The sequence below is a fragment of the Nycticebus coucang genome, chromosome 5 (genome assembly GCF_027406575.1).
Source record: "Nycticebus coucang isolate mNycCou1 chromosome 5, mNycCou1.pri, whole genome shotgun sequence".
Lineage (NCBI taxonomy): Eukaryota > Metazoa > Chordata > Mammalia > Primates > Lorisidae > Nycticebus > Nycticebus coucang.
In genome coordinates this window covers 127,154,525-127,171,985 of record NC_069784.1, presented here as the reverse complement: position 1 = coordinate 127,171,985, position 17,461 = coordinate 127,154,525, and the positions used below count along the sequence as shown (strand labels likewise).

General features: G+C 41.2%; 1 protein-coding gene across 6 annotated transcripts in view; it reads right to left on the bottom strand.

The window, feature by feature from the left end:
• Positions 1–17,461, bottom strand: part of ARMT1 (acidic residue methyltransferase 1) — a 205,892-nt gene that overhangs the window by 95,517 nt on the left and 92,914 nt on the right. For 5 of the 6 annotated variants that reach the window (XM_053592417.1, XM_053592418.1, XM_053592419.1 and 2 more), the window contains 4 exons: positions 13,346–13,474; positions 11,226–11,482; positions 6,466–6,610; positions 2,940–3,125 (listed from right to left, as the gene is read on the bottom strand). In XM_053592417.1, coding sequence (XP_053448392.1) covers positions 2,940–3,125; positions 6,466–6,610; positions 11,226–11,482; positions 13,346–13,474 — 717 coding nt within the window. Of the gene's footprint in view, positions 1–2,939; positions 3,126–6,465; positions 6,611–11,225; positions 11,483–13,345; positions 13,475–13,619; positions 13,663–17,461 lie in introns of those variants that run through there. The other variant, XM_053592422.1, reaches the window with a different exon arrangement.

Below are 17,461 nucleotides of genomic sequence, written 5' to 3'. Positions count from 1 at the left end.
TGACATCACAGCTCACAACAACCTCCAAATCTTGAGCCTATGCGATTCTCTTGCCTCAGCCTCCCAAGTAGCTGGGACTATAGGCACCTGCCACAATGCCTGGCTATTTTTTGGTTGCAGTTGTCATTGTTTAGCAGGCCCAGGCCAGGCTTGAATCCACCACCTTCAGTGTATGTGGCTGGCTCACTGAGCTACGGGCACCAAGCCTATTGTGAACTTTTAGATGCAATAATGGTATGTGATTACACAGGGTAATGTGTAGGATAAATACACATTAGGATAAATGTGTAGGATAAATAATAGGCTGAAGCAGTCAGAGACAATACATATGATGTCAGTAACCTGTTTTCAAGTAGTTTTGCAAATGTGTGTGTGTGGGTGGGTTTGTGTGCTTCTGTGATGTGTATTGTATAAAACAATAAAGCAAATATAGCAAAATGCTAACAACTGTTATACATGGGGGGGTAACGGATGGATGTTCATTGTCATGTGCCTTCACACTTTCTATAGATTTGAAATATTTTTAAAAGAAAAAGTTGGAGAAAAATAACTAAGGGTTGCTATGGACTGAATTGTTCCCCCACACACAGACATTCATATTTTAAAGCCCTAACCCCAATGTCATGGTATTTGGAAGTGGGGCTTTGGGGAAGAAATTAGCCTTAGATGAGGTCATGATGGTGGGGCCCTCAGAGTGGGATTAGTGCCCTTCTAAAAAGAGACACCAGAGAGCTTGCTCACTCTGACTTGTGAGGACAAGGGAGAAGGCAGCCATCTACAAACCAGGAAGATTCCTCACCAGAATCTGACCATGCCAGCACCTGATGTTGGACAGAAGCCCCAAAGTCTGTAGTATTTTGTTCTGGTAGCCCACACTGACTAAGACAAGGGAGATAACAATAATAATAAAGTCTGTACTCTCCACAAAGCTAATGGGTCAGGAAAATAAAGCGAGTGGTGAGAGTATTTTTTTGTTTCAGAGAACTAGGAGGTGTGGGGGAATAGAAATTAGGATCAGGACTGTGGTTCACTGTCACACTGGAGCTTCCCATCTCACTTCACTTTGGCGGTGATGTTACTATAGACAGGGAAAGCCCAAAAGAAGTTACCACAAAGCCAGCTTCTTCTCCTGCACCCCCCAACTCCACCACCCCCTCCTCAGCCTGTGGGATAGCAGGAGGCCTTCACCCTCCCCAGAGCTCCTCCTTATTCACACCAGTCCTCAGCTAATCTTAATTTCCACCTACTTTCCTTGCCACGTATTTTTCTCCCAGCTACTTTTATTAATTGATTGTACTAACTCATTTTGCTTTTAGAAATGGATCCTGATTATTAACCCTATAATTCATTTCTTGTTACAAAATTTGAAGAATACAATCAAGGGACTATATAGTGTCACAAAACATACAGTATTCATCTTCATGCTCGGACGTGTTCTAGCTCATTTGAAAAGATCTGCCAATTTGTTGTGTTGATGAAAGTTTATAATCAAGAGTCACGGTGCTTTGACAATATCTCTCAAAACTGTGATATCCATGTCCTTTTGATCTCTTGCCTTTGTCTTACTAATACATTTTCACACATGAGGAATGATATAAGATCATTCTAGCAACCTCATTCATAATAGTGTGTAGCATATTGCCATGTACGTTGAAAATAAGTGAAAGGAGGAACATATAGTGTGCACAGTATGTCACCATTTGTGTTAAAAATAATAAAAACAAAACTTGTGGTCTCCCCATGAACAAATTTCCTACATGTGAAGAAGAAGAAAAAGTCATAAAATGTATGTGGTGGACGTATGGGTTAAGTGTATGATTAACCCACACGTCCTATATGATTCTTTCAACTGTAGTGTATGTTTAAAAAATTGCCTAATAGGGCGGCGCCTGTGGCTCAGTCGGTAGGGCGCTGGCCCCATATACAGAGGGTAGCAGGTTCAAACCCGGCCCCGGCCAAACTGCAACCAAAAAAAAAAAAAAAAAAAATAGCCGGGCGTTGTGGCGGGTGCCTGTAGTCCCAGCTACTCGGGAGGCTGAGGCAAGAGAATCGCTTAAGCCCATGAGTTGGAGGTTGCTGTGAGCTGTGTGAGGCCACGGTACTCTACTGAGGGCCATAAAGTAAGACTCTGTCTCTACCAAAAAAAAAAATTGCCTAATAAAATATTGGAAAATAGGGGCAGTGCCTGTGGCTCAGTAAGTAGGGCGCCGGCCCCATATACTGAGGGTGGTGGGTTCAAACCTGGTCCCAACCAAACTGCAACAAAAAAAAATTAGCAGGGTGTTGTGGCGGGCGCCTGTAGTCCCAGCTACTCCGGAGCCTAAGGCAAGAGAATCGCGTAAGCCCAGGAGTTGGAGGTTGCTGTGAGCTGTGATGCCACAGCACTCTACCAAGGGTGATAAAATGAGACTCTGTCTCTACAAAATAAATAAATAAAAATTGGAAAATAAATAAATAAAATATGCATATATGGGTATAAATATTTCCAGAGGTGTATATAAAAATCATCAATAGAGAGGTTGCCTCTGAGAAGAACTGGGTGGCTAGGGGGGTGAGTAGGGGGAAAACTATTCACCATATAATCTTTTATACATTTAGAATTCTGTATCTTATAAATATATGATCTATTTATTCCAAATATATTACATTTAAATTCCTTTAAGTCCTTATAACTTAACTAAAGTAAGTCATCCGTACAAATTCTTTACTTTTAAGTATTTTGTATTCTTTTTTTCCCAACTAGAATATTCAATATAGGGAGATATATATATCAAATGGCCTGTTCAGGATACTTTGTCCCACATTGTCCCCAGCCCTCCTCCTGACAGCAGCCTTTTAAAACCGTGCTCAGTAATTCTGGTGCCCCATTCAAAGCCGCCTTTCCATCTCTGCTCCCTGAATACGATCACAGATGCACACGCACACTTCACGTACTGTACCTGGTTCAGCTGGCCTTTCTCTTCAGCGCAGGAGGCAGCTTTTCTCTGCTCTCTGTTGACTTCTGAAGCCAGCCTCCTGATCGTTTCTCTGCTGGCTTTTGCCTCCATCTCATGGACATTTATAGTCTCTTCAAGAGTAACAATCTGTCCTTTCATGGAGGCATTTTCTTTGCACAGCTCTCTGAGCTGAAGAAAAGCAATTACAGCTATCCTATAAAAATTAACAATTCCGTGCCCTTTCTCTAAAGCAACTCACTACCCCCCAGTGTATTACCAAACAGTAAAAAATGCCTGCATGGACTCAAAGGATCACAATTTCAAAGGCAGCCTCAAAATGCTGCTGTTAGGTACAGAGCTGGTGGTCAAATTAAAATTATTTAAAAGGCAGCCACAAGGCAAGGATGAGGAGAGGTAAGCCCAAAACTTCCCAGGCAGAACCTGCCCCAACAAGCCCCGGGCTGCAAAACACTCCAGGGGAGGTGAGCTCCAGGAGTCACAACAGGCGATAAAGGGAGGGCCTACTGCCTGCACGGCAGTACCTGGCACTGGGGGAAATAGAGAAGACGGGACTATGGTTTTAATACCCCTCTAATTAATATAAGCAAAGAAAAATTCTGAATAAAGTGCTCTAACAGTGGTTGTCCTTGAGGGCTGGGATTAGCAGGACTTTTCCCTTTCCACTTGCTAACTGGGAGCATTTGTAAGACTTACCAGGGGAGCTGGCCTAACACTCTGGGAGGTGGAGGTGGGTGGATCTGTGGAGCTCAGGAGTTGGACACCAGCCTGAACAAGAGGAAACCCCATCTCTAAAAATAGACAAGTGGTTGGTGCCTGTGGCTCAGTGAGTAGGGCATGGGCCCCATATACGGAGGGTGGCAGGTTTGAACCGAGCCCCGGCCAAACTGCAATGAAAAAATAGCCAGGCATTGTGGCCGGCACCTGTAGTCCCAGCTACTCGGGAGGCTGAGGCAAGAGAATTGCCTAAGCCCAAGAGCTGGAGGTTGCTGTGAGCTGTGACATTTACAGCACTCTACTGAGGGCAACAAAATAAGATTCTGTCTCTAAAAAAATAAATAAATAAATAAATATAGCCAGGTGTCATGACAGGCGCCTGTAGTCCCAGCTACTTGGGAGGCTGAAGCAAGAGAATCACTTGAGCCCAGAAGTTTGAGGTTGCTGTGAGCTGTGATGCCATAGCACTCTACCCAGAACGACGAAGTGAAACTCTGTCTCAAAAAAAAAAAAAAAATTTACAAGGGAAAAATCAAAGCAGGGAGACCTTGGGGAGAGGACCATGGAAGGCCTGTGGAGGACTTAAATAACCCCACAAGACAGGACTAACGTCAGCATCACAACTGTCAGTGGAAGTGACCTATCTTTGAGCCTCGGTACTCTGCCGACATGGTGCCCTGCTCCCAGCTCAGCACTGCTTCCCTCTCACTCAGACACTTTTCCTTGCATTCACATGATCACTCCTCCAGGTCCTACAAAAGCCCTCGCCGCAGGGGGCACTCCTCCGCCATTGTTCCTAAACCATCATCCCACACCTCTAACTTGTTTCCCTTTCCACCCCTGTATCCTGACTTGCCTTTCTTCACTGCCACCCTTCACATGAGGTACTTGGTAGCTTATGTCCTTCCCATCTTTACCCCTTGATAAGGAAATCGCTAGCAGAGCACAGACTCAGTCCTGTCTCCTTCGCTGCTGTATTTCCAGCATCCAGAGCAAAGTCCAGAGCACAGTAAGCACTCCCTAAACAGCAGTGAAGTGGGTATCTGAATGTCAAGCTAACTACTAGGATGCCTCCTCTCTGACCATGGCCCCTTGGGCATGTGTGTGCACATGGTTTTGAAGTTGCAGCAATTTTGTTCTTGGCGGGACCCCTAGTGAGGCTGCAGGCTTGATCAAAGCAGCAGACTTCAAGATTTTGCCCAACAGGGGGGTTTTGTTTGTTTGTTTTTTAAAGACAGACACCTGCTCAGGTGGTGGGGACACCAACACTCCAAAGTCCTACCACGTGTTGTAAAGTATAGATTCCATTATTACTCAGGTGGGCTGAGGCCGACAAATCAACAGACAATTTCCATCAAAACACTCATCATCCCCAAGAGAAAAGGGCAAGCTGTGCCACCTGGGGCCACATGGGGAGCACCAGGGCCAGTCAGGAGGAGGGGCGGTGAGCAATGTGGGCAAGAGGCTTTCCTGTTTCTTCCCAGGGAAGAAACAGCCAGGAAGAGTGAGCAGGCTTAGATTTGCTGGTTTCAATGGTTTCAGTGGCTCTCAGGTGTAGGGACTGTCCCTGAGCTGTCTGGTATCTGGCTCTGGTATCTAATCAGGGGCAAAGGGATAGCGGCCCCAGGTGGAAGAGCCAGTTATAGGAGGTGGTTCGGGTCTGGACTCTGGATTGGTCTGTTTGCATCTGGAAGCCCTGGTGGGAGGGGCAGTCTCTCCTGGGTCAGCAGGGCCCCAGATGTCAAAGTGTCAGCAATACAGACAATAGGCTGGACACAGTGGCTCACACCTGTCATCTCAGCACTTTGGGGGTTGAGACAGGAGGATCATTGCCTCAGCCAAAGTTCAAGACCAGCCTGCTCAACAGTGAGACCCCCAGACTAGCCCGTAGAGATTGTCTCTAAAAGAAGGGGCTTCTGATTTTCCTTCACTTTTCTCCATCCCTTGGCTTGAAAGATAATCCCCAAATGACAGCGGGAAGTGGGCTTTTACAGCTGAGCTCGTGGTGGTCACATGTTAGCCACAGGGAGGGGGATGAGGTGCCTCCAGCACCTGTGAGGCCATTGGGTGGACCTGAGCTAAACCTACAGGTAAAGCAGAACACTTCCTAAAGTAAAATGAAATCATTTGGTGGCTTTCAGAAAGGACACTGAAAACGATACTAGTAGACACCTGAGAGGTGGCTTTTAAAACTGGCTACACAGAAATCTGTCAGGAAGCAAGGATAGGAAAGGTTTGTAAATAAGCAAAGATTTCACAGGTACTCAAATGCTTTCATGTACCCTAATGAAGCACTATGGGCCAACTGAATTGCTCAGTTAGTATCATTAATTTCCAACTTAATGGTAGTCTACCATTAAAGTAGGATTTTTACTATTAATATGCAGTATTAGTGTAACATTTAAAAAGTACATTAGATATAATCTTAACCCTCAGTAAGTATCCCAAATGTGACACACAGTTGTGTGTTCCTGTCTGTAACTAAAAGGAAAACAACTCTCTTAAATACATCATTAAAATGAATAATTAGCTGTATGTGACAACCTAAATATATTTTAGACAAAATGGTTAATCCCTTTTGGAGAATGATTATTCCAAAAAATGCTAAAAGGGACCTTGGAATGGAGGCTCAGAGAGGTGATGCAGTTTGTCCCGAGTCACTCACTGAATTAGTGCTACACTTGGGCTACTGTCCCATTCTCCCGCCATCCCCCCACCAACCACAACACTCCCTGTCACACCACGTGTCAGAACAACCCTATATTTACAGTCTTTTTAACTTGCATAAAAACACCTTTAAAATTAAATCTTCTTCTGATGCCTTTTCATTCTTCTTTTCTGGATCCAGACAGTCACAAAGTTGAGATAGAAATTCCTCATGTTTCCTGAAGTTCTTTGAGATTTGTTTCTTATTCTCCTCATTTTCCTTTGAACACTCTCTGTTAGGCGAATAACAAATAAGTCAGGGTTTAACATCATAGACAATAATATTCAACAACCCAAGTGAGAACTAAGCTCTCTGTAGGAAATCACTAATTGTCGTTTTCAACACAACAGTTTCCCAGAGCAAATTATTGTCATGCAAGCGAAGGAGAAAAGTAGAAGCAATTTCAGGCACCTGTAGTGGGCAGAAATATAGGGAAATCTGCACAGCATGGTGGACCTGGTAATAAGAGGGGAGGCCGAGTCCCCCATCCTCAGCCAATTAAGATGTACGGAAGTAGAGGCAGACATCCGGAACACACATAGACCTTTGCTACATGTGTGATCGCAATCCACACACCCACGAATGTCTACTGAGGCTTCACAGAGAAGGAGGAGAGTGTTCTATGTTGGTTCTAGAGAACCAGGGTTTGTTTCTCTTTTCTAACATCGTACAGTGGCCCATAAGGGCCAAGCGTAACTATAGTAAATACACCAGGAAGAAAGAAGGTTCCCTCCTCTGGAAAACAGAGACATTCAATCTCTAGCCAAAAGTCACAATTAGTTTTCACACACCCTGAATCTTTAAGGAGTATTGGAAGAAAGAAAAAGAAGTCAGTTTATCACCTGCACCTCCATGTTTATTGAAGCCTTACTCACAATACCCAAGATATGGAATCCACTTAATGGACATATGGATAAAGAAAATTCAGTATTATTCTGCCATATGAAAGAATGAAACCCTGTCATTCACAGCAACATAAATGGAACTGGAGGACTTTACCTTAAGTGAAATAAGTCAGGCACATAAAGATAAATACTTCATGTTCTCGCTCACATGTGGGAAGCTAAAAAAAATTGAGCTCATAGATGTAGAGTAGAATTGTGGTTATCAGAAGATAGAGAGGGGGTGGGGGAAAGGAGAGAGAAGTTGGTTAACAGATGCTAAGTTACAACTGGCAGGAGGAATCATTTCTAGTGTTATGTGGCACTGCAGGGTGAATACAGTTAACAATAATTTAGCGTATATTTTTCTAAAAGCAAGCAGAGAGGATTTTGAATGTTCACAACACAAAGAAATGATAAATGCTCAAGATGATAAATGTGCTAATTAGCCTGATTTGATCATTATATATTGTATACACATATCACAATATCACTCTGTATCCCATAAATATGTACAATTATTATGTGTCAACTAAAAATGTACCAGGAAGAGTATTAGGAGAGTATTGGAAATGGCCAGTCAAGGAAAATCAGATTTATGGTGTGATGTGAATGTTTTACTTCAAATCTCAGATAGGCTTGTTGAAATAATGCTTTAAATGTTAGAGACTAAGAGATCATCAAAAAATGGACATACTCTAAAGGCAAATTAGAATCATTTTAGTAATTTAGCATCATTTTTTTCAATATCCTAGATAATAAACATGATTATTGCTTTTCCTTTTTATCATGTTGAGTGTTTACTGCAAATTCTTTCATTCTATTCAAGGATTAACAAAGCATGTAATTGCAGATACTCAAAAGCATATCATACGTCTATTTAGAAAACTGTGTAACAGTAAAAGACTAACATCACTATATCTCTGAATTCTTATTTTTAGCACATGAAAGGTAATATTTATTCAGTCTTTTAGACTCATAGGAAGTACAGTTAATGAATGATATGATGATTGATTTATATATGATCCCATATATTAACCCCAAGTTTTCAATATTATTTCTTCTTCCAAAGGGCTGTAAAAACTTCCACTTCTATTCACATTTCACTTGACCCAACAAAGTTTCAGGAATCTATCCTAAGAACATAATCACATAAGATATTCATTGCAGCTTGGGTTATAATAATGTTTTAAATAAGACTAAGTTCCCAAAGGAAACAACAAAGGGAATTGATTGAGTAATTTACAATATTTCAAGCAATAGAATATAATGCACTATTTAAAATAATATGCTAAATGATTTTAAAAATATTTACAACACATTTTTCAGTAAAAATATTACATTACATGTCACCATTTGTATACACCTGTCTGAAAATCTCTTCAACAAAATATTAGCTATAGTTTCTCTGTAGTCCTAAGGTTTTGAGTAATTTTAATTTCTTCTTAGCATTCCTCTGTATTTAAAAAGTTATAATAAGCATATATCATTCTTATGACTTATTTATTTAATAAACACTTATGGAGCACCTACTGTGTATCAGTCCCCATTAAAGGTGCTAAAGATACAATAATAAACAAAACAGATAAAAATCCTTGGCTGTGTGAAGCTTATGTTCTAGTTGGAAAGATAGACAATAATGGAAATATTAATATATGTAAAATATGTAGCATGTTATAAAGGACTGGAGAAGAATAAGCAGAAAAGGGGGTAAGAGATATTGAGAGGTGAAATCGTAGACATGTACTCACAGAGGACCTCACTGAGAAGGTGCCTTCTGAGTAAAGACCTAAATGAAGTGGGGTCAGCCATGCAGCGTCTGGGGGAATTGCCTTCCAAGCAAAGGGACAAGCGATTGTAAAGGTCCTGAGGTACCATCACTTCTGTGGGCCAAAAGCAGCAAACGCAGGTTGGAATGAGCCCTTGAGTCATGGAAAACACTCTGTCTTTACCCTTAGAAGAAAAGCCACTGAGGGCTCTGAGCCAAGGATTGACATAATCTGATTTGTGTTTTATTAACGAGATCACTCTGGCTACAGGGAGTGCCATCAGAAGCAGGAAAGCCACTGCAACAAGGTGAATATCGTGTCCCCCAGGGAGTTCATATGTTTAAGCCTTAATCCCCAATACAATGGTATTTGGAAGTGGAAGGGGGGTGGCCTTCGGCAGGTAATTAGGCTCCACCCTCATAAGTAGGATTAGTGCCCTTATAAAAAGAGCTGCAAGAGGGCGGCGCCTGTGGCTCAAAGGAGTAAGGCGCCGGCCCCATATGCTGGAGGTGGCGGTTGCAAACCCAGCCCCGGCCACAAACTGCAAAAAAAAAAAAAAAAAAAGCTGCAAGAGAGATGACTGCTCTCTGTTCCCTGTGAGAACACAGCAGGGTGGCACCATCTGCAAACCAGAAAGGCCTTCAGCAGGAAGTACATGGTCAGCACCTTGATCTTGGACTTTCCAACCTCCACAACCACAAGGAGTAGCTTTCTGCTTTAGAAACCACACAGTTTATGGTATTTTTGCTATAGCAACTCAAACCGACTAAGACAGAAATCGGTCCCGGAGCATAGTGCTGCTGTAATGAACACCTATTGTAGTAATGCAGGTGAGAGATGATAGTGGCTGGGGCCAAGTGAGTGGTCACCAAGGTGACAGTGGAAAGCAGACAAAATATAAATTCATTTTGAGGATAGGTATGATGGGATTTGTGAGTGTGAGGGAGAAAGAGAACAAAGGATGATACCCAGAACTTTGACCTAATCAACTAAAAGAATGGAATTATCGTTGCATGAGATGAAGCAGAGCACAGGAGGATTGTGTGGAAACACCAGGAGCTCAGTTTTAGACACATTAAGTTGGAGATGGCTGTTGAACATCCACGTGGAAATGTCTAGTAAGTAGCAAGATATGTGAGTCTTGGGTTCTGGGAGGAGATCCACGCTAGATATCAAAATGTGGGAGTCCAGCATTTAGCCATGAGATCACCAAGAGAGTGAATTTAGATAAAATTGAGAATAGGGTCAAAGACTGAGCTCGGAAGCACGCCCACCTTTCAAAGATGAGGAGGCAAGGAGGAACAGCCAAACAGACTGCTAGGAAAGTAAGATAAAAACTATGTGTGTATGATGTCCTGGAAGCCCAGGGAAGAAGGTGGTTCAAGTAGAAAGATCTACAGAGACTGACACTGCTGATTGGTTAAATAAGAGAAGACTGACCCTTCAACCTGCACTGTGTACTCACCGGTGACCTTAACGAGTGGTTTCCAGTAAAGCATATTCAAGAGAGAGGAGAGATGTTGGAGACAATGAGGACAGGAAAATATTTAAGGAGTTAAGGAGAGGAACAGAACAGTAGCTAATAATATTATTTTTTAAGAAGAATTAAAATAAATGTCAAACATTTCATCAATAAAGATATTTAAATCATATATGGAATGTTTTAAAAACTATTTCAGCAACAACTTGTTCCTTTTTTTTTTTTTCATTAATCACCTCTTGTCAGAACAAACTGTGGAAAACCTAGGTCTAGTAAGTTCTCTGCATACACTGGCACTAGGACCTAAGGAGGGGTGCCCAGGGTGGTTTGGAGTTGTCTGGTTTCTGGGATATTTGTGTACCCAGCTACTGAATAAAAGCTTCCCACTGTGCGCTACTCCACACTCAGGTAAATCCTCTACTTAGAATCATTGGCTGAATTGTACATGTAAGCATTTGTAGTCCTAATAGATAGAACATAAAAATGCTTAGGACAATGCTGTGTTTGTTGGCATTCTTGGTAACATTTAGAAATAAGCCTGGGAAAAAGTATTTTAAGACTCCAAAAATATTTGAGGTCAAAAAATAGTATTTTTTCCCAAATTGAGTTTCAGGACCAACTAATGCAAAATGCCCGTACATTCAAAGAGGTATTCTTCTACCAAACGCTCATATAATAATACTAGCTACACTCAGAAATACGCTGCAGCGTCCTTACTGTAATTTTTCGTCTAGTTCTACAATTTTCTTCTTTAATTCCTGGTTGTCCTTGATTGCAGAGTGAGCTGTGATTTCTGTTCTGATTTTAGAATTGGAAAGTGCTGCTGATTCTTCTTCTAACTCCTGAACTCTGTCTCTCAAAGAGGTGAGGAGAGATGATTTTCTGGCACTGTTTTCTTTATAGCTCTCCATTTCAGCCTTCAGCTCTTGACAGGACACTTCTTTAGAAAGCATCTTGGATCGGAGGTCTCGAAGCTGCCGTGGGAAAAAAAGTTTTTTAAAAAAAAAGGGAAAAGAACTTAACAATATAAGTTTGAAGTATCTTTAAGAAAACCAAAACTATAATTTAAAATGTCATGCTTTTATTTATGACTTAACCTGATTTTTTTTCTTTTAAATATTTGTATCTATCTTACCAAATGGGAAGTTATACCTAAGTAATCAACATCATATTCTGTCTCTTTCAAAAACCATGCATTGTCTTATGTTGATTTAGTTTCACTCTCCAGGAGACATTTGTGATATGTATTTCAAAGAAAGCAATAAAATATTTTGTAATGGTAACCCATTTCTAAATCTGTGTTACTGCTATTGCTGTTGATAAACAGTAAGACAAAGAACCTACAAGCCATACTATTTATGATTTCATAGCTGTTAACTGTTTCCCAAGTAAATACAAACTATTCAATATACCGCTGAATTTCTCCTACTTGTCTTCTAGACTCAAACTGTGGGTCGTAAAGAAAAATAATATACCAATTTCTGGAAAAAACATGGAAGAAAATGGAAATCCTTACAAGATTTATACTAAGGCAACATTTTAACTTTTATGAGTTCTGTGGCAAAATGCTAAACAACATAGATACACTATAGAGTTAGGATGTCAGAACTACCCTATAAGAAAACTGTAGGAAAGTGTATAATTAATTCTAACAATTAAGTTCTCAAATTCGTCCTAGAAAAAGTGCTCCATACCTCATTGCTGAGTATCACCACGGTCACCTTCAAAGTATTCTCCTTGGGAAGCTCTGTACTGATGCCAGCACCTAGTCTGCCCTTCAAAGCAATATTGGAACCCTTTCTGGTATGAGCTCTGACAATTAAGTTCACAAACTTGGCACTGTGCACTCACGTTAGCAGCACTGTACAAACAACTCAGTAAGGTCTCGTAACCTTGGTAATCAGGGGGTCTCACGGCTCTGTTCATATAGATGTGTGGCAGTGTCTTGCTGAGTGGCATTCACTATTGTTGTTACGTATTTTTGAGTTCCATATGACAACAGCTCTGATGGTCATTCTGGAAAAAGAACTCCAAAATTGCTTTGAAGGGTGGACTCAGCACTGATATCAGTGCATAGCTTCCCAAAGAGGGTACTTCAAAGGTCATCATAAGTGACCCTCAGCAATAAAGTTCCCAGCACTTTTTCTAGGATGAGTTTGCCAACTTTTTGTCAGACCCTGTATACTTATTTAGAATGATGACTGTGTGTGAGTATATATATATATACACACATATACACTTATTCACACACACCTGCATCAACTTATCTTTCTGTGTGGTTCAGGCAGCTTTAGTGAAACCTTATGGGTCAGTCTAGGCCACCTCAGGCTACCAGGCTATAAGCAGAATGAGTTGAGGGAGGCTCTCTCAGAAACTCCCCTCTAGATCTGATGTAGCCTAGAAAGTAGATGGATCTCAATCATCTTCTGAGATTCCCCAACCAAGTTGGAACTACCACAGAAGTTCAGAATTCCCTCCTGAGAGTGCCAAATTACAGGCAATCTTCATTAAATAAAGATATTCTGGGAGAGGCGAAAAGTTCTCCAAGGCCCATAAACCAGCCACCCAAATCCTCAGGTGCCCCCTATCTCTCAAAACTGTGTAGCTCCTCTGGGATTTAAAACCCAGCCCAAGCCACCTTGCTTTGCAGCACGGCAAATGCATAGCCTTCTAGGAATTCTAGGAGATAGGCCCACAATAAGAGGATTAGTGTCAATGTTGCCAAAAGCTTTAAATCTGTATCCCACTGTCTCGCTTCTAATTGTCTCTAAGCTCTCCTTGATTTTATAAGAAGCTAAGAAGGCCCTTTTGTAATTGGTAGAGATGCATAATCTGACCTCAGACTGAGCACATTCAAATTTGACCAACGTTGCTGCAAGTTCACTTCGAGCATTTTCAGCCAAGTTCCGATGGTGGTTTAATTGCTCCCGAGTAACCTGGACATCCAGAAGATGATCATAAGTTTCCTGTTAGAATTTCCCCAAAAGATAAAATATAAGAAAGAGCATTAATTTTTTTCTGGGCAGCTATGCAAAGCAAAATTAAAGACAGAAGCATTCTTTGTATCCCAAATGTGTGTAAGTGCTTCCCAGAAAGTACTGTTTTTCAGACCATTTTGTTCTCATTCTCAAAATTCAAAGAGAGGCAGGAGGCAGCCCAGGAACAACTGAGGTGTGCCCAGGATGATGGTGAAATATGGCATTTAAGAATTACCCAACTGGCCTTTGCCCCTGTAGAGAATTTCCTTCCACCCAATTCAAATGCTATTTGACCTTTGCCTAGAATCAATAGTCAGAAGAGAATCAATGCTACATTCTGGGTTGGAGGGAGACAGGGTAGTTTTCATTGTTCTCCTGTTTCCAGATCACAAAAATGATCAATTCTTCTCTTGCTTCTTGAATAAGAGGTCTCGTTTATGTATTTAAAAGATCATGTTATCTAAATGTAAAAGGCCATCTCCTTTATAATTATCCACTACGATTTTTATTCTCAGTATAATCACTTCTCATGGGGGGTGAAGTTGATTCAAATGAATGCAGAAGGCAGCGGTTCTCAACCTGTGGGTCATAACCCCTTCTTTCCATTTGTAACAACCCAGCAATTAGGAAGGTTGAGAACCACTGGCATAAGTTTAGGAACAGTGTGGCCATGCCTGGCCCATCTAGAAAGGAGTGGTTCTCAGCTCCACTGATGGCTACTATGCAGAAATCAGGATATCAGCATGGCCAAATCATTCCAATTTTTCAAGACAAGCCATATATCCAGACTTTTTGAAGTAAAGCATTGGCAGCTTGGCAGCCAATTTAAATGTTGAAAAAAGAACCACATATGATCCCAATAAATACACCTGCAGAGCAGATTTGCTGTGTTTGGCCTGTGGGTCCCAGTTTGCAACCTCTGGTCCTATTTCCATCCAACTCACGCCATACGCCTGCCTCCTTCAAGATTTATTCCTAAGCTTGGACAGATATCAACACCCACCTCTTAGCTCAGTGCCTATAACTCAGTGGCTAGGGCGCCAGCAGCTCAGCGGCTAGGGTGCCAGCCACGTACACTGGAGCTGGCGGGTTCGAACCCAGCTCGGGCCTGCCAAACAACAATGACAACTACAACCAAAAAATAGCCGGGCATTGTGGTGGGCGCCTGTAGTCCCAGCTACTTGGGAAGCTGAGACAAGAGAATCGCTTAAGCCCAAGAGTTGGAGGTTGCTCTGAGCTGTGACGCCACAGCACTCTACCAAGCAACATAGTGAAACTGTCTCAAAAAAAAAAAAAAAAAAAACACCCACCTCTTTGTAAAAGACATGCAAGAAAGCCATTCATTTTTTTAGGAATATAAAAGAGCTCCCATAAAGTAGGATCTGCTGGAACATTTATGTAAATGGCCTCAGCAGGCTCATAGTAAAACTCATTTATGACTGCCAGAGACTTCTGTTTGATATACTTATGAACGCTACCTTTATCTTAAAGTCCTTAACTTCACAACAAATGTTGTCATGACTAGTGTGATTCAATCCACCAAATGCCAAATAAAACCTTCAATACTTAGTAACAGTTGGTGTTTGCCAATCACAACACAATCAAGACAACGGTAGATGTGTACGCTTGGGGGAAAACATAACAACATTCAACTGAACCTCTTTTAGAAAACCACGTTCAGACTCCTTCAATTGTCAGAAGGGTCTTCGCCATCCTCACCACACAGGTGTATGTCCTAAATAAGACTGTGAGAGAATGTAGGTCACCTAGGAGAGATTTGACCTGCAGTGTGTATAGTGCACCATTTTATAATGTTTTTTAGGAAAATTAAGTTCAACAAAGAATTATGGGAAAATCCGATTATGTCTTTCAATGACTAACATCTTCTTTTTTAGGAAATGATGTAGTCATACCCTTATTTCATATCTCCTTCCTACAAAAAGTATTGTATCTAATAAATATGCATATGCTATTATGAGCAAGATAACACAATTCATAAGTGGTCCTTTGTTTTAGGAGGTTGCAATCTAACGTAGAACTGTACCAAAGCATTACTATCTTCAGATATTCATGGGTGAAAGAACTATGTATTAAGATATCATTACCTTAACCCTGCAGCATGACCTCCTTTGATTACTAAGTTTAGAAAATATTTGCGGAGTCTAAAGTACCCTTCAGAGTCCAGCTAACTGGGGATTATCCAGTAACTAATATTTATCAAAAGACTACTCTGCATCAGGCACTGAGCTTACTAATAAAGGAAAGCGTATTTATCAAATAATCACATTAACGACTGCAGAATTTCAAACTGAAATAAACACAAAGGACAGGAAAAACAGATAACAAAGGAAATTGATTTAAGATTAGGGAGGCGGGAGGAAAAAGTTCTCTAAGACAACTGGAGTTCAAAAATAGAAGAATGTTAACATGAAGAAAAATAAACAGGCTCGGCACCTGTGGCTCAAGCAGCTAAGGTGCCAGCCAGATACCCCTGAGCTGGTGGGTTCGAATCCAGGCCGGGCCCGCCAAACAACAATGATGGCTGCAACCAAAAAATAACCAGGCACTGTGGCAGGCACCTGTAATCCCAGCTACTTGAGAGGCAGAGGCAGGAGAATCACTTGAGCCCAGGAGTTGGAGGTTGCTGTGAGCTGTGATGCCACGGCACTCTACCCAGGGCAATAGCTTGAGGCTCTGTCTCCAAAAAAAAGAAAAAAGAAAAATAAACAGAAAACGATATATTCTCGCTATAAAATTGTGTTCGGTCTTTAAAAGTTATGTTTTTTGGGTGGTGCCTGCCCCATATACTGGAGTGGTGGGTTCAAACCCAGCCCTGGCCAAAAACTGCAAAAAAAATAAAAATTATGTTTTTGAGGTTGGGTACAGTGGCTCACACCTGTAATCCTGGCATTCTGGAAGGCCGAGACAGGTAGATCACTTGATCCCAGGAGTTCAAGACCAGCCTGGGCAACATAGTGAGGTCTCATCTCTAAAAGGAATTTTTTTTACAAATTCCAGGGCAACATGTTCCTGTAGGCCTAGCTACTCAGCTGGGGCATTAGGATTGCTTGAGCCAAGGAGTTTGAAATTGTGGTGAGCTCTGCACTCCATGCCACTGCACTCTAGTCTGAGTGACAAAGTGAGACCCTGTTTCAAAATATATATACATATACATATGTTTTTGGAGAATTTTTAATGGAACAGGAAAGTATTATATAATTTGTAGTGAAAAAAGACAAAATCCAAAATTACACAGACAGCTTTATCCCAGTCATACAAATAATATAGAGATACATATAACTAAATAAGAGCTAAAAAAAAAAATTATTCTATAGGTATTGAAGGATTAGGATATAGAATATTTGTAAACATCTACAAATTAATAAAAAAATCAGAAACATATCATTAAAAGCGAGTGTACATATAAACAGGGAATTTCCATTAGAGAAATATAAATGGCAAAAAAAAGAAAAGAAAAGACATTGAGGGCGGCGCCTGTGGCTCAGTCGGTAAGGCGCCGGCCCCATATACCGAGGGTGGCGGGTTCAAACCCGGCCCCGGCCAAACTACAACCAAAAAATAGCCGGGCGTTGTGGCGGGCGCCTGTAGTCCCAGCTACTCGGGAGGCTGAGGCAAGAGAATCGCTTAAGCCCAGGAGTTGGAGGTTGCTGTGAGCTGTGTGAGGCCACGGCACTCTACCGAGGGCCATAAAGTGAGACTTTGTCTCTACAAAAAAAAAAAAAAAAAAAAGAAAAGACATTGAATCTCCCTAATAATCAGACCAGGGAAATGCAAATTAAAACAAAGACATACCACTTTTTATAAATCATATTGTAAAAAATATGATGGTAAAAATCAAGTGAATATAAAGTGGGTGCATCCTTTAGACGATTTACCAATTTGGCAGTACCTATTAAAATTTTTTTTTTTTTTTTTTTGTAGAGACAGAGTCTTACTTTATGACCCTCGGTAGAG